This window comes from Falco rusticolus, chromosome 11 (assembly GCF_015220075.1).
Source record: "Falco rusticolus isolate bFalRus1 chromosome 11, bFalRus1.pri, whole genome shotgun sequence".
Lineage (NCBI taxonomy): Eukaryota > Metazoa > Chordata > Aves > Falconiformes > Falconidae > Falco > Falco rusticolus.
Genome location: NC_051197.1, coordinates 6,063,055 through 6,086,423, shown reverse-complemented (window position 1 = coordinate 6,086,423; position 23,369 = coordinate 6,063,055). Strand labels below are relative to the sequence as shown.

The 23,369-nt window shown below is 39.4% G+C and overlaps 1 protein-coding gene across 1 annotated transcript in view; it reads right to left on the bottom strand.

The window, feature by feature from the left end:
* USP24 (ubiquitin specific peptidase 24) overlaps positions 1-23,369 on the bottom strand; it is a 65,850-nt gene that overhangs the window by 5,132 nt on the left and 37,349 nt on the right. The window contains exons 33-63 of the mRNA XM_037403649.1: positions 22,585-22,680; positions 22,201-22,429; positions 21,105-21,264; positions 20,664-20,819; positions 20,023-20,093; positions 19,111-19,271; positions 18,182-18,243; positions 17,635-17,826; positions 17,218-17,335; positions 15,766-15,910; positions 15,236-15,355; positions 14,883-15,008; positions 14,576-14,674; positions 14,284-14,366; positions 13,918-14,059; positions 13,389-13,508; positions 12,772-12,992; positions 12,223-12,347; positions 11,439-11,580; positions 10,934-11,084; positions 8,944-9,039; positions 8,198-8,301; positions 7,658-7,771; positions 7,025-7,121; positions 5,408-5,524; positions 4,700-4,792; positions 4,255-4,357; positions 3,293-3,414; positions 2,682-2,795; positions 2,345-2,410; positions 2,009-2,075 (exon numbers count right to left, since the gene is read on the bottom strand). Coding sequence (XP_037259546.1) covers positions 2,009-2,075; positions 2,345-2,410; positions 2,682-2,795; positions 3,293-3,414; positions 4,255-4,357; positions 4,700-4,792; positions 5,408-5,524; positions 7,025-7,121; positions 7,658-7,771; positions 8,198-8,301; positions 8,944-9,039; positions 10,934-11,084; positions 11,439-11,580; positions 12,223-12,347; positions 12,772-12,992; positions 13,389-13,508; positions 13,918-14,059; positions 14,284-14,366; positions 14,576-14,674; positions 14,883-15,008; positions 15,236-15,355; positions 15,766-15,910; positions 17,218-17,335; positions 17,635-17,826; positions 18,182-18,243; positions 19,111-19,271; positions 20,023-20,093; positions 20,664-20,819; positions 21,105-21,264; positions 22,201-22,429; positions 22,585-22,680 — 3,812 coding nt within the window. The remainder of the gene's footprint in view (positions 1-2,008; positions 2,076-2,344; positions 2,411-2,681; positions 2,796-3,292; positions 3,415-4,254; positions 4,358-4,699; positions 4,793-5,407; positions 5,525-7,024; positions 7,122-7,657; positions 7,772-8,197; positions 8,302-8,943; positions 9,040-10,933; positions 11,085-11,438; positions 11,581-12,222; positions 12,348-12,771; positions 12,993-13,388; positions 13,509-13,917; positions 14,060-14,283; positions 14,367-14,575; positions 14,675-14,882; positions 15,009-15,235; positions 15,356-15,765; positions 15,911-17,217; positions 17,336-17,634; positions 17,827-18,181; positions 18,244-19,110; positions 19,272-20,022; positions 20,094-20,663; positions 20,820-21,104; positions 21,265-22,200; positions 22,430-22,584; positions 22,681-23,369) is intronic.

The following is a 23,369-nucleotide window of genomic DNA, read 5'->3' as shown; positions in this document are numbered from 1 at the left end:
AGGTGGTAGAAGTTATTTCTACAGATGTTAAACGCATGAGTATTTGTGTTAATCACAGTGCTGTACTGCTTGCTGGCAGTTTTGAGTACTTCCACAACTCTATTGGATTAAAAATAGATCAAAGTGAAAAGGCAGTAATTCTTTCAAATGTGGTACCTGAATTTTAAACAGTCCTCTCCTAATGCAGTTACTCTTCCCCTATAATCCAGTCTATGTTAGATAATTGCTATGGTTACATCTATCTGAAGGGGAAAAAAAAAAATGTCTGAAACCCCTGTAAACGGACCAGATCACCAGTTTCCACCTGGATCAAATTTGCAAAGCTGGAAGAATGTTTAAAGCTTCTTCACACAAACAAGCATAGCAGAATTCAACAGCCATGAAACTCTTCTATGGGAGATTTGGGCAAAACCCCAGGCCATTCTTACCAGGAAGTTTTCTATACCGTGAATTCCCACATCTTTTAACAAAATTCTTTGACTGAGGAGAAGCACAAAGATTTCCACAGAGCTGCCACAAACAGATCTGCTACTCAAAAGTTGCTCTGTCCATAGCAGTCAGCTAAGAACACTGTAGTGAAACATCTGAAGTTGGTAAATAAGTACTAGGGAACTACAGATTGCCAGTTTTACTACTGTCAAAACACAGATTATTAAAATCACAGCACTTGATGTACTGCAAATTATGCACAAACAACCTACTGAGGGCCACAGAAAACTACTATTTGCTGATTTCTTTTCTTGGAGTAAAACTAAGCCGATGCGATGGATACACCATGGTCCACGTGCAGTGAGACTGGGTGCTGTTCAGTGCTGTTGCAAGGGAACTCCAAGGTAAAACTACAACTTTCACTCCCAAAGCTCACAGCAGTTCTTGAAGCCTTCAACGTAAAAATCCAATTGGATAATTACACCTCTTCTGTAGAGGAAAAAAGGTCACGTATGGCCCACATTACAGAACAGAATTGGTCCAAGTGGGAACAATTTACCCAGAAAAATAAAGAAACCACTCAGTTATTCCCTTACACTGCCGCATGTTATCTTTTCCTCTATCAGTCATACATGGGAACTACCAAACAGAAGAGCACTGAAGTATAAAAGAGAAAAAAAGAACAAAGCTTCCTTCTCACAGAAGGAAACAGAACAGAATCTAAAATAACTTAAGGTGAAAGCCACAATCTGAAGCAGCTTCTCATCCAAACAGCTATGAAAGACATGCTCAAGCTGCACTAACTCATCAGAGGTGCTCTTTGAGCACCATGTGGCTACCCCACGTATCTCTTGCACGCAAAACCCCTTCTCCTGATTCATATGTAGCTCTCATCACTTCTGGGACTTTTCTGTTGCTTCTGAATGCTTCAGTAACTTCACTTCAGTAAAGTTTCTGTATCAAATGGAGAGACAATACTTTGTATGAGCAGCAACAATCGGAGCCACCTGTCAGATTAAGAGGCTGTCCTGCAATTAGTAGTATTAGCATCCTTCCATGCTGAACCAGTTTCTTTCAATGGTAATTAGGATGCTTACAAAACAAAAAGATTGGCAATTCCTTGAGATATGTAGGAAATAAAAACTGATTTTTAAGGTTACAGGATTCATAGAGCTACTCTGTTATGTTAATCACCCCCTTCCTCCTCCATACTTCCTGATCTGCTTCTTATTTAAAAGAATTAGTTCTCTTGCCCAACCTCTTGGTTAAGGTTCCTTAATGTCACTTTTTAAGTATGTAAGTACTACTCTTCTCTGGGTTCCTGACTGCTGTTGTGGGAGATAATGAATTTTTCCCAGTTAAATTCCTTTCCAGTTTGCCCTTACTATAGTATTTTAATGCTTATTTTGGATTTCCTTAGAGCGTTTTCTGAGGTGGTGGTGGCTAAATGAAATGTGTCAAGTTGTTTTCCCTGAGAAGTAAAACAGTTTAGAAGGATTAGAAACTAGGACATGGTATGAACCACTGTCAACATAAGGGTCAGTAGGAGACAGGAGTGTTCACCCACTGGCTTACTTGCCTATTAATCCATTTTCAGTTTCAAAGGCAAATTTGATGCGCTCCACTTGTAATGGGTCTTCAATAACCTGTTAGGAAAGAAAAAGATCAGTGTAAGTTGTGTGTGATACCTGAATCTATTCTAAAGAATGTTTTTAACCACCTCAACATGAAAAACAAATGAAACGTGAGGTTTCATATATTACCAGATTATCAAGACAGTAATTTAAAAAGTAATGAAAACTCCAAACTGAAGGATTAAAAGATACATGGATGTTGATGTTACCAGTGCATCCTGACCTTTTTGTTATGCATCGATACAAAACCTATCCTGTACAAGTCTTTACCCTTCACCTACCAGTATCTCATGGAGTAACTGGAATATGTTTTTCAGTTCATGAGGTGGAGCAGTTTCCAGCTGAGTCTGAATGTAAGAAACACAAAGTTACTCAGATAGTAAAATATGCTGATGATGCAAAGAATTACAAGACAGCTTTAGAGATTTTTGAGAATTTGTTGTTTTAAATAGTAAAAGCCTAGAAAACCCCCCAAACCCACCAACACTCCCCTGCAAATCCCACAAACTGTACTGATTGCTCTGCAGATCCCAGTGCCATTATAACCCACAACACACAGTATGACCAAAGCCTAGCAGAAACACCTATGCAAATATCTTATCTTGATTATCTCTGTACCTTGATGAAGTGTAGCACAGTAAAGGAAAAGTGCTCATTACAAAAGCAGCAGTACACCACCATCTCAATGAGAACTGACAGAGATCCAGTTAGCTCTCGTAACGCATACATCACCTAATGGAAAAGTGCAAACAATTTCACACACAGCCATACAATTATTTTTAAGTAAGTTTGTAATAAAGTGTTAAGTCTTTTCCAGGAAGGGTGCAGCTTCTTCCCCCGCCACCTGCATGGCTCAGTGAGCTGAACCCTTGCCCTCACAGCACTCCATTCAGCTCCTGCTGCCCACCTCCAAGGGTCTGGTCAAGCATGAACCATTAAGTCAGAGCAATTCAAGTTGGCACACCTCCAGCTGACATGGTAACTGACTGCACAGGCACTTGCCAAATGTGTTCAGCTGCCTTTGCCAACTTTGTAAACTCTCAAACCGGACCCCTAAGTTTAGAGATATACTAGAATAAACCAAAAGTGCCTTCTTGCTTAGGCTGAAAACAGTAATCGCATACTCCCCAGCTGCTTTTTAACATTCAGTGTTTCTGGTACAAGGATACTTCAAAGAAATGACATCAGACCAGCTTTTACGTTCAAGCAGGGCAGAATTTAGAAGATACCTCCATTAAGTAGGGTTTTCCCTCAGACAGGAATAACAAGGCTTCCACTTCTTCATGGAGTGTCAAAAGCGGACCTGAAGCAGTGATGCTTAGAGGTGGACGCTGCTTAAAGAGACCAGGAGCTACAACAGCAAATACAAAAACAATCCACTAATAAATGAGTTTGTTCTACACACCTTGAAGACACTGCTGCTCATTTGGCACCATGTAATCTCTAAAGACACTCATCCCAACTAGCTTATAGCTCGTATGGTACCACTCCCAGTAACAATCTTTTGCACACTGAAGTGTCCTTTACTTTAGTGATAACATAGGCAAAGGAACTGCAAGGACAAAGCAAAATGTTCATATTTACTATCAGTATTTTGAGCTTTAGTTTCACTCCCAGTCACTGTTGCACATTCATCATATTCAGAATGTTTATAATTCTTTTACTTTGTGACTTTTAACTGCCTCCAACTTCAGAAACTTTTAACCCTAGACAGAAATCAAGGTATTCTTTTAAAAAGATGACTTAAAGTTGCTCCTTCAGGAAACTGAAGTTCTGAACTTATTCCTTTATTATCTTTATTTGGATATTTCTGCCTCTTGTAAGAAATATCTGGGAGAGTATTTAATTGCTTGTTATTCAGTACATCAGTCTAAATACTCCCCTTCAGACTAGCAAAAGGCATAACAGATCTAAGCAAAGTACAGCCTGACACAGCTTGATTCACATGAGGAAAGATCTTCTAGGCATATGGGGGGCGGGGGAGGAAGACACAATGTTAATATCAACATTTCTACCCACCCCCCTTGCCAAGTACCTGTAATACTATCTGCTTGCCACAGCCTCTTAGTACATTTACAGCAAAATAAAAAATAACCAAACATACATTAACCATTATTGACTTCAATTCAAAGTTACTCCCAGTCAAAGTAACTGAAACGTAGTCACCCAAAAGCAAAAACGCAATTCTTACCAACATTTCTTTGTGAGGAGACGTCAGAGTGCAAAACAAGTAGTGCTACAGTATTGTGAAGATATCCAAACTCACGTGCTTGTGCTGAACTCCACCTGCGATTCTGCTTGACCCAAAGGAGAGATTTAATTAACTTTTGATTGGTTGACTTAGTCAACTTCTGTTAAGTCAAACCAAAGCAATGTCCTTAACTGTCCACCACCACATTCTAATACCTTGAAGCTGATGAAAATTTTGTTATTAACAAAACCACAATGCTCTCTTCTGGCAAAATAGCTATTTCCATGCTAACTACACATAAGTAGACTAAGACTTGCATGAAGTTTACAGAATAAGCCAAGGATTATTATCCTACCACTTGAAAAGTACCTGTCCGTAATTTAAGCATCACTAAAAACATGGAGATAGACAAACTACAGCACAATGCATGCTATGTATACTTCACCTGATTACTCTGCCGATTGGGGCCAAGGATAAAGTTGATCATGTGCCTCAAAGCAGAGTGTCTGAGAAGGAGACTGCTAGCCCTTATACCCTGCTGTTTAGACAACAATAAGAAGTTACATTCCTGTGCAGACAGAGAATCAATGCTCTAGGGAACAAAAGTAAAATGCATGGGCTAAAAAAATATAAAAATTCATCACACAGATCAATAAGAAACACCTCTCAAAGCTGTTTTGTTATACAGAGCACACTTTATAAACCAGCCGAGAATCAGCATATGCTAAGTAAGTGTCATATTAATGAAAAGAATAAAGAATAGGGGAATAAAGAGAAATCATACTGAGGTGAACAGTCCAGTCCAGTCAGTCATTCTGCTTCCTATAGGTCAAAAATCCTGAACACTGAATATATATATTTTATTTTTTTAAGAACAACCAAGAACATCCCCCCCATAACAGAACCCCAATATTCAGACTTCTGGAAATTACATCTTCAATTGGTATACTTTGCCGGTATATTTTTGTGTGATTTTGTCCTAATCTAGTGTTTAAGGACATCTACTTTTCAAAAACAGAAAAAAAGAATACTCTAATAAAAGTTCTGGAAGAGTTTTAATGTGCCACTTAAACCTCTTATGAATATAGATGACTAGCTGCTTTATTATTGTCCTTCAAAGTTAAAATAGCATGAAAAACCAGCATTTTCTTACCTTCTGTACAAAGTTATTGAATAGCAAAAAGTACTGAGCACAGTTTTTACAGTTTTCAGGTACATCTTTATCCAGCAGAGCAAGTAGCACCTCCAGTAATTGATGTAGCATTTTTAACTGTGAAAAAATTATTAATTTGAATGTAAAGAGTTGGCTACTGCTTTAAAAACAAGTGTTTCACATATCAGAGTTAAGGTATGGTTAACAAAATTGCACGTGTGGTCAGATACGCTTGCTGTGATGACTACCAGTAGCTAACACAGGACTGCAGCTCTCCCATGTTGCTCCCACATATGCTGCATATGTGCAACATGGAAGTAATGAAAGCATTAACATGTAACTTGCTCAAAGAGGACTCAGCAGTTACGTAAGTTTGCAATCTATTTAAAGCAATTCAAATTACTCCTCAGGCTGAACGGATGTTCAAATGTTCCAGTCACCATAGTAATGCAAAACAAACCAGATTAGAAGTAAACTGCCACTCAAGGTCTCATGTTAGTATGCTATCACACTCAGCTATGCAAAAAGCAATGGTAGTGTTTAGTTTGCAAAGCACACTAAGGGTATACACACTGGTATGTAATTTATTACATCTCGGTTAATAGATAGCAACTAACAGCCAAGAGGAAGTAACCAAAAATCAAATGACACTGTAAATGTTCATCTCCCTGCTACTGTATTCAGCTTGTAGGACCCTGTAGAAATCTTTCCTTAAAGCTCTAAATATGACAAACATTAACAGAAGCCTATGCAACATTAGTATCCTCCCTCCACGACACTAGATGAAAAATAACAGACAGATTCCAGAAACGGGATAGAAACAGCCTGCACACCCCCCACCCCACCCCGCACTCTGTTGCGCCAAATATTGAAATTTGTTGCAAAAAAATTATTTCAGATTAAACAGACTTGGACATTTAAAAGCGTCCAAGGCCCCATTGACAACCTAGAGAAACATGCCAGAACATAGATACCGCTTCTGTCTGAGTTCTCTTAATACAAAATATTTGGTTCAATTACCCCAAGGGAAATAAGTCAAATCTCAAACATTCGACAGTTGACACCTTTTCACAAATTTCCTGCTGGGTTTTCTTAGAATATTAAGATAAACAAAACGTAACAAAGCTCTACTTCCCAACTTGCTTGCCACAATTTGCTAATAGAAAATTAAAGCTCTAAGAAGAACCATACTTATGGTCTCTTTGCAACAAGACAACTCAATTACTACTGCTATACGCTTCTGAGGGAAGAAGGAGAATCAGTGAGAAATTAAGCTGATTTCTGGAATCAGAAAAAGATAACAAATTTTAAGAAAACACTGTATCTAGCCTATTAAAAGAGCATGTGATACCAGTTTATAAGACAAGCTGAAATTAGGCAGAATTGTTTGTAAGTAATACTTTGAACTTACATTCTGAGAATTACAGCAGCACGTTACCTCCTAGGGCGTGAGCAGACAAGCATTAACCTATTCAGTAAACTAAGAGCTTTGAGCATGATCAAGACAAGACCCTTTCAGTTTATAATTTACAAATCACACAGCACTGTCAGCAAACACAGCAAGAGCCATTAGGTAGAGACAACCCACAGGATCACTGGTGATGAGGTGACACTGACCTTCTCCTGATAAAGCAAGGCACTGTCGAGGGTTTTTTCAAGAATAGTGGCTACAGCAACTCGCACCTCTCTCACGCTGCATTCCAGGAGGAAAGTCCTGGAAGATAAAAGGTGAAGCTGCAAAAAGAACTGGAATCAACGTGTACAAAGATAAAGATAAAATTTTCTTTACATTGACACACACCTCTCTGTATCAGAACTCCAATAGAACACCATTTCAAAACACTATTAACTGATCTTGAGCTTTTCAAGAAAAAATACTTCCAGTTTATCTGTCATCTTTGTCAGGTAAGTATTTAACTTACCCCAGACACCTTCACCATGTTCTCCTTTCCCACCACTTGCAGGAGCAACTAGATGTGAACACATTCCAAGGCACTCCATTAGAATTAAACTTCTCTATCCTCCTCCATGTACGCTGCACTATTTTATTAGATTTTCAGAATTACTCAGAAAGCTGCACAATTAGAGAAAACACTAGAAATAAACCCCTAAGTGATTATCTAGACTGTCTGTTTAAAGAATGCGCACAGTCAGCTCTTTGGGAATACATCAGTGTAAGTCAGATCATGTTATTGGGAAGCTTTATCCGCACAGACACAAACCACCCAAGACAGAATTACCAGTACTTACTTTACAAGCTCCCGGCCCTCTGGCCCAACGAAATATTCAACTAACCACTGACAAGCATCAATGCTTTTGGAGAGTAGTGCATCTATGGTGGCAATCCATTCTTCTGTATCAGCCCTTTAACAAAACAGGGACAACTGTCAGTAACGAAAGAGGAAAACCACCTCCAAAACCTAAGCCATTATTTCTTGTCAAATAGGAAGAATTTTTTACTTTAATTGAACATACATTAGATGGCGTAAGACAAAAACACTTCAAGAAATACTACAGAATAACTGGCTGTCTTTAAACCCATTAAAGCCTCTCCATGCCCAATCCACTACCACCGAAATAACGGACAGCTGGCAGAGGCAGCAAACTCAGGTTATACACAACCCTCCTTCCTCTCTCAGATTTCTTTGTCATGGGACTCCAATGCAAAGCAGAAATGTATTGCTACTCCTGCGAATGTCTATGCTACCTGCAGTATTTCAAGGTGCTGTAGGTATGATAAGCATGAAAGCCTCAGAATATGTGGTTACAGCACCCAGAACAAGGCCTTACCTGAGTTTCTTCTTGGTTCGGAGATAGGTTTGGAAGAGGAATTGGACTGCCAGCTGTAAGCTCACCTTTGCCATGCATGGATAATAAGGATGCTTTACCTTAGTCTGAAAGAAACATCAAACTTATTTCACAGCAGAAGTATGCCTCCAATGCATATACTATCTCTTTAAACACATCAACATGTTCTATTCAAGTAATTTACTTCATCTGGGGACACCCCCCCTCCTCAAAGCATTACTTTGTGCTAAAAACAGTGTCCAGTGCCGACTATGCGAGTTAGCAAATATGCTATAACCGGAACAAGTTGGCTGTAAAGCCCACTGTATCTCTGGATTTCAGAAATGTAAGAAATGCCAGTTCTTTTATTACTCCACTCAGAAAAACTTAATTAGTAAACTGTACTTCCAATGAAAGTCTATCAACTTTGAGGTGACTAACACCAACTTTTGGATCTTCCACATAGAGAGGAAATTTTGTCCCTCTAAAGCTCAGTTTGTATTAATGAAAGAGGTGTGCGCGCTATTTCCTAAATTTTACTATGTCACAATGATGTTTCTGCCACTTCTAGAACAGCAGGCTGGTGTCTGCTGAGACAGATGTTATCAGCATGAAAAATTATTGGAGTCAATGAATTGCTCATCTAGAAAAGCACAATCCCACCAACCCTTCTCTCCCAGTTCTCCTAGTTGTGACCCTTTCTACATAACATACTCCAAACACCCTAAGATTAAAATCTAGGTACTTACAGCATTCAGTGAAGCTAATGACAGAACAAAACTGAAATAGTCACTACTGTATACATCTCTGTTCTTCATAAATTTCAAGTTTTCATCTCTCACCATCTGTAAAAGAAAAGGTGGCCAAAAAAATTAAAATGTTGTCAAAGAACATTTCTCTAACTAAAATTGCATCTTTTATGTAAATATACGTGGTGTTTAAAAAACAGCGTCCCAGTTTCAGCTGGGATAGAGTTAATTTTCCTCCTAGTAGCTGGTACAGTGCTGTGTTTTGGATTTAGTATGAGAATAATGTTGATAGCAACAACTAAGAGCATGAGCGTGTTAAGCAGCACTCACCCTAAGTCAAGGACTTTTCAGTTTCCCACACTTTGCCAGTAAGGAGGGGCACAAGAAGCCAGGAGGGAGCACAGCCAGGACAGCTGACCCCAAGTGGCCAAAGGGATATGTCATACCATAGAATGTCATGCTCAGTCTATAAACTGGGAGGAGCTGGCAGGGAGGGGCTGATCACTGCTGGGGGACTGGCTGGGCATTATGCAGCAGGTGGTGAACAACTGTACTGTGCATCAGTTTTTTTCTTGGGTTTTATTCCTCTCTCTCTTTTTCCTTTTCATTACAACTATTATTATTTTAGTTTATGTCAATTATTAAACTGTTCTTATCTCAACTCACAAATTTTACCTTTTTTCAATTCTCCTCCCAGTCCTACCGGGATGAGGTCGGGGTGTGTGTCAGTAAGCCAGCATCTGTGTGGCACTTGGTTGCTGGCTGGGGTTAAACTACACCAACACTCTGAATCACTACTTCAGTTGAGGGGAAAATACATATAGGAGAGTCAGAAGATTTGCATGAAAGCAGTGATTTTCTTCCAAGGATAATACAAAACAGAAGACAACTGAAGGAGGACTTAATCATTTAGGGAAAAGAAAAAGGAAGAAGTAGTTGATGAATTCTATTTCTTGCTTGCTTTTAATAAAAAAGCCAAGAGGAACATCCTTCAAACCCGAAAGGCTTGCTTAGCAAATTTACATGTACAGAGCAAGAAGCCATGGTATAATTGCAAGCTGCAGCCACCATAATGTACTTAAATGCCAAGCCCTTCTTTTTTCAAATGAGATCTTGCTGAAAGACTCTCCATAAATTCAAGCCAAGTTCTGTTTATTGTAGTAACACAACCCTGGATACAAGAATGCCTAAAGTGACTGTTAATGCCCTGACAGAGCCCACGTGGAGGGCCATACATAGCCTGCACAGTTTATTCTGACTGTGTATGTGATGCAGGCCCTCTTGCAGATGTGCATATCAGCATGGTGTGCTGTTCAGAAGGCCAAACGCAAGACTGTACCCTCTCCTGTATGGACCAGGGCTGCAGGCCTGCAGACTTGAGACCTTCCTCTTATGACAGCTAGCCAATATCCAGGTCCTACTATCCTCTCACTGCTCTGCCAATGCCATCACACCTCCGTTTTCAGTCCTGACTTGCAAATTTGCCTTCAACATTCAGTTTTCCCCTTTGAGATCATATTCAGTATTATGTAAGCTAACAGACATGAACAGAATTGAAACTGGTTTTGATTTTTCTTACTTCTCCTCCTCCTTCTACATTCTTGTGAACTCAAGAGCTCAAGGATGACTGTAATTTGCCATCGTCTCCATTACTCCTCAAGTGTACTTTAAATGAAGCATCTCCTCTGCTCTTACCTCTCCCTGCTTGCATGCTGACTGCTGCCATATCTCACATTTGACTAATTTGCCTGCAGTTTCTTCAAAGCAAAGAACGATGGGTCAATTTTGTGAGAAGGGACATCAAAACTTAAAATAATGTACCATTGAGCAGCTTGTTAATAACCTTATGTCAGAATCCAGAATTATTTTCTAGCTTTGCGTTCAGTAAGGGAATTACTTCGAGGCCACCTTCAAAGTTACTGTGTTCCTCTTACTACATACTTAAATTTCCTATGAGTAGGATTTAGTTGCCACTTTCAGGGTGCTCTACCTGATATATCCGCACAGGCATCTTCTCTACAAAAAGCCCCTTTTTTTCTCCTTTTCGAACCAGCTTAGTCAATATGGAGAGGCGGTCACTGTTGGGCCTATGGGGTCGAGGTGATGACTGGGGTGAAATTTCTGGTGAAGATGGAGCAGATCTGAAATATATACAAGCTCAAGGTGAATAACGAAATCACATGACAAATCTACAGTTCAAGTTTAAAATACTGGTACAGCCAAGATAACCTTAAGGCAAATTTAGATGATACTCTAAATACCACTTGAGGCTGTCAGTTAGCTTGAACTTCTTACTGCAGCAGAGATGGCAATATGGAAGAGGAAATTATAAAAGCAATAAAAGACTGTTCATTAAGCAGCTTAAAAACCAGACCAACACAACAGATGGGTCAGTATACTCCTTTGTCAAACAGGAACTATTAATTTCTTAGTTCTGAAGATAGGGTCTAGATATGAACATAAGAAAAACTTTTACAGACATAAGAGGAACTTACAATGAGAGGTCCTCGGCTTCCTGACGCACAACACTCACTCGACTTTTCTTTGGTAAGACTGGAGAGTTCTGATCAGACACTCTCTGGTAAAACAGCATATAGGCATTCCAGTAGCGCCGACGCACATCAGGGTAAGGGTTAGCTGATGGGAGAAAAAAAACGTTTGATGAAGGCCTTTGAAGTTTTAGTACCTTTTTCATACCTATAGGAAAGTGAAATTGGGTGTGCAAGTAACGTGCACTGTGGCAGTACAAAGTAATCCGTCAGATCAAAATATCAGTCCATGTTAGTGAATAACAAAAACCTGAATTCTAAAATATTTTTGCAAAAAGCCTATGTATTTGAAAAAGATAATTATCAGAATTATGAAACAAGTGAATATTGGTGGAAATGTATTTGGAATTAATTCCTTAAAGCGTTGGAAAGTTTAAGTGTATGATGCCACACAATATTCTATGCACAGTCATTTTTACCAGCCAACAGTAAGGTCTGTTTTGTGGTTGGGTTGGTTTTTTTTAAAGAAACTATTTTAACAAGATGCCATTTTACTTTTGAATCTCCTCTGCTACTAAGTCTACAAAGTGAATATGGTTCAGCTAATACTAGGCTGTATATAAGCTGTTATGTCCTTCAGTAAACAGATGACTTTAGGAAAAACCTGCTTCAGAAGGATTAGTAGACAGACCAAGTAACTCGGAGTAGACATAACGGACCGAACTCTACCTCTAATGAGAAGCAGTGTGAAATATAAAGCTACTGAAAATCAGTCTGTACTTCTGCTTACATTGATCATAGACTTTAGGTCTATACTCTCCACCAAAACATTCATATTCCAAGGTTTCATCAGTTAGATCAAATTCTTCAACAACAGTGTCATTAAATTTATACCACTTTCCTTTTCCACATCCCCTGTGATCAAAGCAGAAGAGAAACACAAGAGAAACAAAGTTACTGGATTGTCGAGTGAGAAACCAAACCACCCTGAATATCCTAGAAATGACAACCCTGAACTCGTACTTGTTTTGACAGTAAATAGAAAGCTTAGTTCAAAGTTACATTTTAAAAAAATAAGCTTGATAAAAATGAGAAGCACATCAAGTGCAACTAAGCATCATAGGAAGCCCTCAAACTAGAATACAAGGTATGTAAGAATTGCTGAGACACTTACAATGTGGTGTCCCATATTATTGTGTTACTGTCTTAACACTCACGTCGGGTGTTAAGAAAGGGAAGAGTGCTTCCAACAGAGCTCTGCATGGCTCACCATACCTTCCCAAAACAAGCAGTCTGTAGACTGCTCTCAATCCCCCATGCAAATCTTCTTGGCCATTACCTCCTGTCCTTTATAAAGGAGTAGTAGTGCCCTGCATGTGCCTGGCCACTGTGAACAATCACACCAACAAGCTCATAGTTTTCCGTAGGGGCAACTTTCTTCCTTGGGGAGCCTCCGCCTCCTTGATCTGCATTTCTACCATTGTCCCCCACTTCTGAGGAAGAGTCCTGGCGAGCCATCCCTGACACGGTGTAAGGCTCCATGTTCAGCATCCAGGGAAACTGTTTGAAGAGATATTTCAGATTAACTGAGAGGTTATATTGTGTACGTGTTTAGGGTAATTTTATGAGAATTGTATTAATACTTCCCACATTGGGAACACCAAAGAAAAATATGATGGAACTTCAACTTTTTATCCTTATGACGCAGAAGTTAAATAAACTGTCTTTATGGGGGTTTTTGTTCTTGCTTTCTGAAAGGACCCTGAGAATGTTGCAGACAAGAAAAACTCTAAGGAAAAATACTTATTTTCTGTAGCATCATCATGTGGTAAGTTTACCACATAATCAAAACCACTGCATCAAAACATGGAGAAAAGAAGGAAGAATGAATATGAAGAGTGGGAATCCACACCATGAAGAAGCAGGGGGGAGGGTGCCACAGAAAAGTTTTCTTACCCTTATTTGTTCATCATATTTAATAGAACGTCCGCTCTCCCAATCAAAGCCAAATCTCATCAGGTGAATCACCAGCAGGCTAGGCAAGACCTTAATGCATGTGCGCTTCACTGTAGTTCTCTTAAAAAGGAAAAAAAGAGTATCACCTCTACCTATATACCTCAAGCATTCTGTAGTATTCTTCTACAGATGCACAATGCCAGCCACCTCGAACTGAGGCACAATACAGCCACGGGAGGCAGGACAACCACAGGATGACTATAATACATACAGACAGGGCATTATTACAGGTATTACACAGTTTATGCCATGGGCTGGTACGTAACAACATTTTACCATCCTGCCATCCCCTCTAAATACGCAGTCTACAATATGAGTTTCAGGGAATAAAGAATGCTATCTACATGGATTTAACCTTTTGATTAAATCTTCAGAATAGAAAGAGTAAGCAGTATCTAAGTATGGCTTCTATGACCATGTAGCGCTTAAGAAAATACCAAGCTGTAGCTGAATCTTCAAGAACCCATACCTTTTCTTTGCACTTTTCACAGTAGTATGCATTGCTTCCTTCCAGCACTTCGCCTCTAACAAACTGATCCAATGATATTTCCAGACTTTGACATGATGTCACACCTAGGTTGAGAGCCATGAAGGCTTCCTCGCGCTCATACCTAAATTCAAGCAGAAAAATAGTCAAGGCATTGATGGAGCAGCACCTACCCAACTTGCACTAACAGGATGTATGCACAGGAAAGAATACTGCATTTGCCCCATAGCTATCCATAGCTGTGAGGCTCACAAAGGCACGTCTCTACCTTGTGCTATTTTGACCTACATATTTTAACAGTAATGGGAGCACATAACTTGGTAACTGACGCACTAAATTCAACATTACCTGTGAGGACAGTCCTTGCAGATCTTCTGATCAGAGAAGATTCCTTGAAAAGTATTCTTAAATATTTGGTCTCTTCCTATTTTCTGTTGAAGATACATTTAGACATCAGGTGGATATATTACAGAGCAAAAGACTAAGAAAACAATAGGGATTTTAAACTTCTGAACGCTATATAGATTATAAAATATGTTGAATGGCTCTCTGCCTTTTTTTCTGAAGAACAAAGGAGAAAGAGAGAAAAGGTACCAAGGAGATGCATATAACCAAGGGAAGAAATCCCTGAGGTTTTTACCTTGAGGTATTCATCCATTTGATCTATAAGACTGGTGAAGAACTCATAAGCATCCTGTTGCTCTCTAACATAAAGTTCCTTATTCCACATCTTGAAAATCTGTATAAAGTATAAAAATATATAAAAAGGTGGTTGTTCCATATACCTAAAGATAGTGATTTTTTTTAAAAAAAGTGTGTTATTTTTACATGTTTTTATTTTCTGAAGTAGAACTTTATCTCTAGAAATTCTGCAATGAGAAAAGGCTGAATAAGTGATTACTTGTTAAGGAGGAACGCAACATATTCTAAACAAAAAGATCTAATACCTTCCAGAAGTTCTCAGGTACATAATACTGTAGCTTGCTTTCCATCAAATGACCAAAAAGAGACTGAACTTGATAGAACACGTTGTCATCTGGATTGTCTGTATCATCATCAATGGAAAGCAAGGCCTGGAAGGAAACAAATAACCGTATTAAATTGGTTCTTGGCAAAATTACTTCTGTAAGTTGTTATGACACACAGCACAGCGACTTATAAATTATGTATTTATGCACACACACATGTATACGGTTGTTGGGTTTGTGTTTGTTTTTTTTTAAAACAATTAATTTACAAATGCTGCTGAGATGAACTTGCAGTTCAGGTGACAGACTTTACTGGACGTTGAACCAATTACCTCTGGGAGACCAGGCTGCATATATAGTTGCTGGAAGACGGCATTCATGTAACAAGTAGCACCACCGTTCTTCAGTCCCACAAATCCTGAAACGGAGCGACTATCCACTGGTGGAAGATACTAGAATGAAAAACACATTTTTTTTTGTCCCAGTAAGTTATAAAAAGCATAAGACTCCAACAACATACCATAGTTTTCATAATCACCTTTATATAAGCTGTTCAGAGCAATTTAATGAAAACCTAGGAATATAAATTCTGAAAGATCGTAACAGTGCTGTATTTGGTCATTTAGACATGTATCTAAATAAAATAGGTGATATTTAGGAAATAATTCTTTCTTATCCAGATAATAACTGACAAAGTGGAGTATTTGCTTTGAGGAACATCTAATGGGTCTGCATTTACTCTTATCAGCTTTTTGTCTTTTAAATTGAAGACCTTGGAAATTCCATGAATGGAGCCATTAAGTAGATCACACACAGTACTCCAAACCACACTCATGCGAATAAAAAAAGGGTTTTTGCTTACATCAAACTCCTTGGTAAGTGCAGGGTCACACTGGTGATGCATAGAAAGCAGCTCTTTTGTAATAAGCTGGAGATTGGAAGGTGAGCTATCAGCCAGCATTACTAACACTTCATAAGCAGCTAATCGGCTATCGGCTGTACTGCACCTGAAAAGAAAATCACATTCAAGATCTATTTTGTGGATGACTCAATTATTTCTAATTCCATAAAGCCATATTACTTGGAACAAGTGACAATTAACGTGCAAAAGGAACATTCCTGAGAGACTGCAGAGTGCTATTTTTATTTTCTTGGGGAAGGAGAACGGGGAAGAATCAAATCAGAAAAAGCAGCATCAGGAACACTCCTTTAAAATAAGCCTCCCTTACTGACATGGAGACAGTTTTTAATATTCAGTAGCAAGGAAGAGTAGGTGCCCTAAAAAGGAGAGACAGAATTGGTTGTATGGCTGAGGACAATCAGACAGATAGTCTCTATCACTGTAACACTGATGGAGACACAATGACTTATTTACAGGGAGAAAAGTTTTGAAAGAGATAACATACTTGCTACAAGAGATGACCTTAGACCTAAGCTGGGCTAGACCCGTACAGAACACTCCTACTTAGCTCTTTTCAGTGGATCAAACACACCAGCCTTTTCTTCTAAAGGCCAAAGAAAAGGCTTTATTTACTTTAAGCAAACAAAAGAGCATGCTTGAACTGCAGTAGAGCAAAGCTGGAGCAAAACACGAAGGTGTAGCAAGTCCCATTCAGTTCAGGCATTGCTAAATGCTCCACTGGAACCTTCTTCAGGGCTTGTGGAAAGGCAGTGCAGATATGACTGATCCAGCTCTTAACACCAACAGGTCAGTGTGATGTAAGCAATCCAGCTACAGCAGCACAGAACTCCACATAAGCTAATTTATCCACCCCTTCAGATATTGTAAAGGCAACAGAAGGCAGGCGTGACACAAAAGAGAAAGCCCACTCCTTTTCCCCCCCATTTGATATATTCTGTGCTATTATCAACTCTCTCAGGTACAAGGAGACTGGCTCAGCATTAGCTTTTTACAAAACAGTTCTTTTGAAGGGGGAAAAATAGCAGCAGAACTTTTGCAATTCTCATTTACAAGGGGCTTGGAAAGTTCACTTCCTGGTCATGCTCCAACTTCAGCCATTTAGCCAACTTCCCAAGCAATGAAGAGCTAAAGGAGTACTCTTTGGACTCGTGAAGCCAGCACTCAGTTGTGCTTGCAGTTCATCAGTGATCTAACAAAGCACAGACTTTGGAAGTACAGAAAAGCAAAGATTCTGGGTCACACAAAAACTTAGAAAAACGCTATTTGGGCACTTATGTAGGAAATGTAGAGAACTGGAGAAATGCGCCAACATTGGTATTAAAGCCTAGTAACTGTAGTCCCAGTGTGACATTTGCATTCATGAGAACATAAACAAAAAACCACAATTTTTACTTTGGATGAAAGTCTTGCTGACTGATTGCAGCACTGCCTGCTGGAGAATGGCTATTCAGAATAATCCTGGATGCTCGGAAGAGGAAATCATCCAGCAATGGCTTAATCAAAGATGAACCTGTAACACAGTAATCCACATCTACTGTTAAATACTTACATTATCACTGCAAACATCAAAAGGTGTTCCATAACAGCAAAATCACTTCATAGCACCATATCAACAAAACCCACATCCAAATATTTCATCACATGTCAAAGGTACAACAAACATACTGCCAAAATTACTCCTTATAGCTCTGTATCACTTCTACACATGGATTATGTCTTCGTACATACTGTCTACTGATCAAGTCCTCTGTTACTGCTATGAAGAATTCACACTAGTCTAGCCATTTTTGAGTAAAAAGGAACACTTACCAACCATTTCCTTCTCTGCCCCACAAAGTGAAAGGAGAGTTTTGATAAGCCTCAAGTGTCCTGCTAACAGGATGTTATCAGCTTCACTGGTCTCACACTCAGCTGTACGGTTGGGTTCAAAATTATCTAGCCAGGTGATCTCATCTTCTAACATGGCAGCTGGGCTTATGTTTAGCTGTTCCATTTCCGATGCTGCAAGAGAAAAAGAAAACCCAGAAAAATGAACAGCTCTATCAATATAGACTATAAATACAAAGAATTTCGAAAAGTTTGGTAGTAGTCTAGTTTCTCCCGCAATGTGTACAAAGTATACCTTCCACAAAGGAACTCAGTTCCCTTTCCAAAAGGAGTGAGCTGCCTTGCTGTTACTCAACGCCAAGAACAGTCCATGCCAGGCATTAACACAGGACAGCCAGCACACTGGCAGGTCACATCGAGTTCATGGTGTGGTAACCCCTCTGTGAAGGCAATCCTACATCTTGTCTATGGAAGGAAGACATGCTTGGAAGCTGCAATCAGAATGACATGTGTGCCTGTACATACTTACATGTGAGGTCATCCAATAACTGACATCTCAGGTCAAAATACTCTGTACACTGGGATAAAAGTCTGAAACAGGTACAAACAGAAGAAAGGTTTAATTTAAAATCAGAAACTTCTTTCTAAGCTGTTGCCTTTAAGGCCTGTGTGCTCTGTCCATCTAATGCAAAGTAGCTATCCAGGTATCCTTCTGCATGTACTCACTGCAAGTTTTAAAACAAATTCCTTCCCCACAGCTACTTCTGAATGTTATGAATGACATTTAATCCTGCCTTCTTCCTTCACCTCATAACGATTTCAGTCAATTGTCAACCAACAATAAAACTATGTGTTTTAACTTCTCAGTTACTCCTCTATTTAGATTCCTCTAGAAATTGCTCCTTAAAGTTACTGTCAAATTCAACAACCTTTGGCCAGTTAAGGACAAGTTAACAGGACTGACACCTAACAGTCTTTATAGGTGTAATGGGCAACACAAGCAACAAGAAATCAGGTGAAGCCATGGGTCCAGACACTACTGACAAGGCTGGAGCCTTTAGCATTGGTTTCTGATCTGGATCTATGCAATGCTATCAAGTAAATTCAACGTTACTGTCATACATCCCATTGCCTCTATGTCTCATGCAGGATTCCAGCCAGGAACTGACTACCATGACCACATCCTAGAAAGAGCAGGTCTACTTAGCAATTCTTGCCTCCCAAATGGGAAGTCAATTAAGGTGAACTGTAAGAGTTCACAGAGGAAGAGTTGTACCTTGAGAACTCAGCTTTATTTCCCTTCAGTTTACATATTTCCAAAATCATCGGGGGCGTGACAGGGATGGTCTACTTTTGACAGACTTGCAAAGTCCTAAACCCTTGTGCCTCAGAGCTTCCACAGCACTACTCCAAAAATGTGACAGATTTGCTTCCTCAACACACACACATCTGACTTACCTCTGGTTGATTCCTCTCATGATGCTGGTTGGTGACCAAAGAGGCAGCTGGGCATGAAGAACAACAGTCAGGAGAAACTGGTTGGGCTTTTGTACATCTGGGTGGGCTGATGTGTCTGTCTGACTAAGGGTGTACAACTGGTCACAGGCAACACGACGAATCTGAAAGCGTCATTTGTCAAACATTAGCAATTGCTCAAAGGTTGCAAAAAAATACATTTCTGTTTTGCTAGAAATCTGACAGAAAATAAAGACATTGAAAAGCTTGTGTAAACCAGACCATGAGCTCTGCACCCACCAGCTAGGTTTTCTCTATTTATAGGGATTTAGCAATCCACTTTCATCCCTGAGCTAAAAGCTCTGATGCTTTATTAAACAGAGATTATAAATTCAGATAAGGAAGAAAAGATGCAATGACTTAATGTAAAATATATGAGATGCGATGAAATGAAGTAAATGTGACTTGAAAATCTCTAGATTTTAGAATATCCAGAATAATCTTAAATCAGAAAGAATGAATTTTAGGAGCGTTCTGATCTTCAAGTTCAGAAGAGTCCATTAAATCTTACCTAGATCTTTCGAGATTAAAGTTATTTGGAACTTTCCCTAAAGTACATTTTTACAGGATGTGTCTCACCAAAATGACAGTATTTTCTTTAGACTAGCCACAGCAGTGTCCTACGTGCCTCATGGATTAAACGACCCTAAAGAATGTAATACTTCAGCATTTTCTATCAACGCATCACTAGAAACTGGCATTACTAACAATTATACAAAGGTTATTTGTTCAAATACAAAAACTTGGGGGAATATTTGTAATGAATAATTTTTACCTTCAGACCGTATCAAATGATCATAGTGTACACATTTCAGAAACACAACATTTAAGAAGTTTACAGAGAAACACCCTCACCTCAGCACTTGGTGATCCAAGTAGTATGTCAATGATGAAATCAGCAACACAAGGCAAATTGTAAAAAGATCCTAGAACAGAAGAGTACCAGGCTATTTTTTAAAAAAATAATTTAAAATCAATCAGTTACAGTCTTGCACTAAAATATCATAGGACCTAGAGGACATCCCCCTATCAATGCTGAAAAGTGGTAGCGGCTATCTGTGTATTTCCCATCTCCTCTTCTCCCCAGAGACTGGCATCACGTTGTAACAGCATTTTTCTTCGCCTTCCACCACCATCACCAATGTTTACACACCCTGTACACAAAGGTTCAAGTACTAAACACTTGCTATGCAAACAGCAGCACTTACAGAATTACCTACTTCAAAGCCAGTGCAAATATTTAATATACTGGTAGGAAGTCAGCTTTCCCAAAACGTTTCACCAAGGCACACCACTACATGCCTTGTTTCATGCCACACACACCCCCACCCCGCCCCCCGCCTCAATTTTTAGCGAAATTTTGTGGTTTTAATTTTACCTGTCTCATCTGACAGCGCTACAAGTTTCTTGTGATTTTTTGTACTTGTGTGCCTCCAAAAGCCTTCCCCCACCTTACTTATATTCCAAATAGTGAGTAATCCAATTCTATTTCATACCTAGTTGCTGACTGCGTAGCTGAAGGCAGGTTACTAAGAGAGACAAGGCTTCTCCAGCAATCAGAGCATCTTTGGTGGATACGGACTGCTGTCTGACACAGATACCAGCATGCAGCGCAGTCGGCTCTCCTTCACTTCCTGAACTGCAATTACTTCCTGCATTAAGAAATGAACAAGTGCTGTAATCCATTATATTTTTCAGATGTTTTCAGCTTCTGGTCAGCTCTCTGCAATTCAAAAAAAAACTTCTTCAAATGCCATATGGATTACAGCATTTTGCTCAGATTTGTGTAATGCAATCATATAATGTGCTGAGCTGGAAGAGACCCAAGAGGTTCACTGAGCCCAACTCCAATGAATTTAGCTTCAAGCTTCAAAGCGTTCAATTAAGAATAAAACAAACGCTTTCTTTAGACTGGTTTAGAGACATAGTTAACCTACCTGAGCTGCTAAGTCTGTTTCGAATCCCAGCAGGAAATAAACTGTTGCTCTCTTTTATCGGCTGACTACTTCCCACGAGGTCCAGTCGTCCTGCAGCAGCAGCCCAAGAGAGTCGCATAAAGCAAGCCACTGTGGAAGTGAAATCATTCACCTCCATAGTCTGAAGGAACAAAAACCAGCAGTTACTTCTGTGATATTTAACAGCCTTTGTTAATCATAGGGATAAGAGGAATTTATCTTCAGGATCGCGTCAAACTGACGTTTGGATTTGTTCTCCCCTCTCTTCTCTAAGCAGGCTCAAGGATACAAGAGTCTGTCTGTTCCCAAGAACAGATCAGTGTTGCTCCCTTAATAGGAAATTCTCCACTAAGATAGACACCCTTTTTGCCTATCTGGACTTAAGCACACCGATTTCAATCGTATTGATCCATTTGGATCCATCGATCCACTGCCCAAGAACCTAACACAGCATACATGTTAGATTAACCATGAATTTTCTTTCAAGTGGACTCAACTTTCCAATGGGTTGAGTTCTTGTCGATTAGATTGTTTTAGTAAATACCCAGTCTCAGATTCGTTACACTGACATACCTATAAAGGGGAAAAATAGCATTCTCTTAAAGTATTGAAAACAAAAATGTCCTTTCTTCCCAGGGTACTATCAAGCAAATTTAATTTTTAATGAGTTACTTGAAACAAAAAACTTGCCCAAGATTTCTAATTCAAAGAAATACAGACTATAAGCCACAAGTTCAAGCAGGAACGTTCTTTCTATTCCCAGAAAATTAACAAGAGTAAGATCTTAGAGTTAAGTGTGACTGACAATAAATTTCAAGTAAGATTTCTGTGTAGAGCTATTTCTGGTAAGCGCTTTTGGGGTACTGCTTCCCTCTGTACTGCCAAAATAATTTTTGAGACTATGTTAAAATTCAGATCAAAGTTGGGAAGACTGATGGTCAGGATCTTCAGAGGCTTTTAAATGGAGCTTGGGCAAGAACCTGTATAAAAAGACTTTTGATTAAAAACCCAGGAGTTATACAGCTGTCACTGGAGACGTCACCACTACATCACCACAAATCATCAAATGCTTCCTTACTTGTATGGCAACTCTTGCTGCTGGTATGATTTCTTCTACCCTAATGGAGGATCTATCAGATACAGAGAGCTGTCGGTAGGATGACTTCTCAGGTGTTCCACAAATGGACATCTGCCTACTTGCTTGCCGGCTGACATTACGGAAGGGGCGCGAAGACAATGCTTCTACCCCATCTTTAATGAAATCCTCATCCAGTAAGGTAGGCATTGTCTGGCCAACAAGCAAGAACCTACATTCACAGAGCAAAAATATCAGGCTTATATTTGAAAGTTCACAGCAAGTGAATGAAACATAACTCGAAGTACCAATTAATCTGAAATACTACAAACCACACTCTAAAAGCAAGGAAAGCAGCACTTTCTCTAATGAAAGGCAATTACATACCTGCAAGTTGTAGGCCAGATGGAATAGACTCCCTGTCTTGTTTCATAGTCTACTTCTGATGGGATGGAATCTCTCTGCATCACATTCACCACCAAGCTTAAAAACAAATCAATAAGACTGTTTGAAAATGCTTTACATTAGGAGAGAGATGCAATTAATTTATTTCTGTCCTCCCCTCCTCCTATTCAGCCAGCAGAGTGTCAGTTAAAACTGCTAAAACTGGCATCTTGGAGACTAACATCCCCGTTTTCCCCTCCTACATCTACAGATGGAAGCTTTCTTCTGTTCCTGTTGGAAAATGCTTCAAGGTCTATGGGCGAGTGGCTGTGGACAGAATTTTTAAGAGCAACACGTACTTGGTAAATCTGACACAGCACAAGCAGTATTGCCAGGTCTTCCGAACCACTCACACTGTGCCTCAACTCGTACCTGAAGGGTCTGAATTTTGGAAACTGTAAAATTTAATATGGTTCCCGCTGCACGATCTATGCTTTGACTGCTTAAAATATCCATTGGTATCTGTGCAGGACATCGTGTAATGCATACACTTGCAAATTTGAACTGAAACACTTAAATGCTAACTGTTCAAGCATCAGCTACCTTAGTAAAAGCTACTCTACACATCTTATCTGTGCCTAACTATTTTGGGGTTTAACAAGTACTCTGTTACAGTACTATGGTAGTGTCCTGGTTTCAGCTGGGATGGAGTTAATTACCTTCTTAGGAGCTAGTACAGTGCTGTGTTTTGGCTTTGATGTGAGACTTTTCAGTTCCTCAGGCCTTGC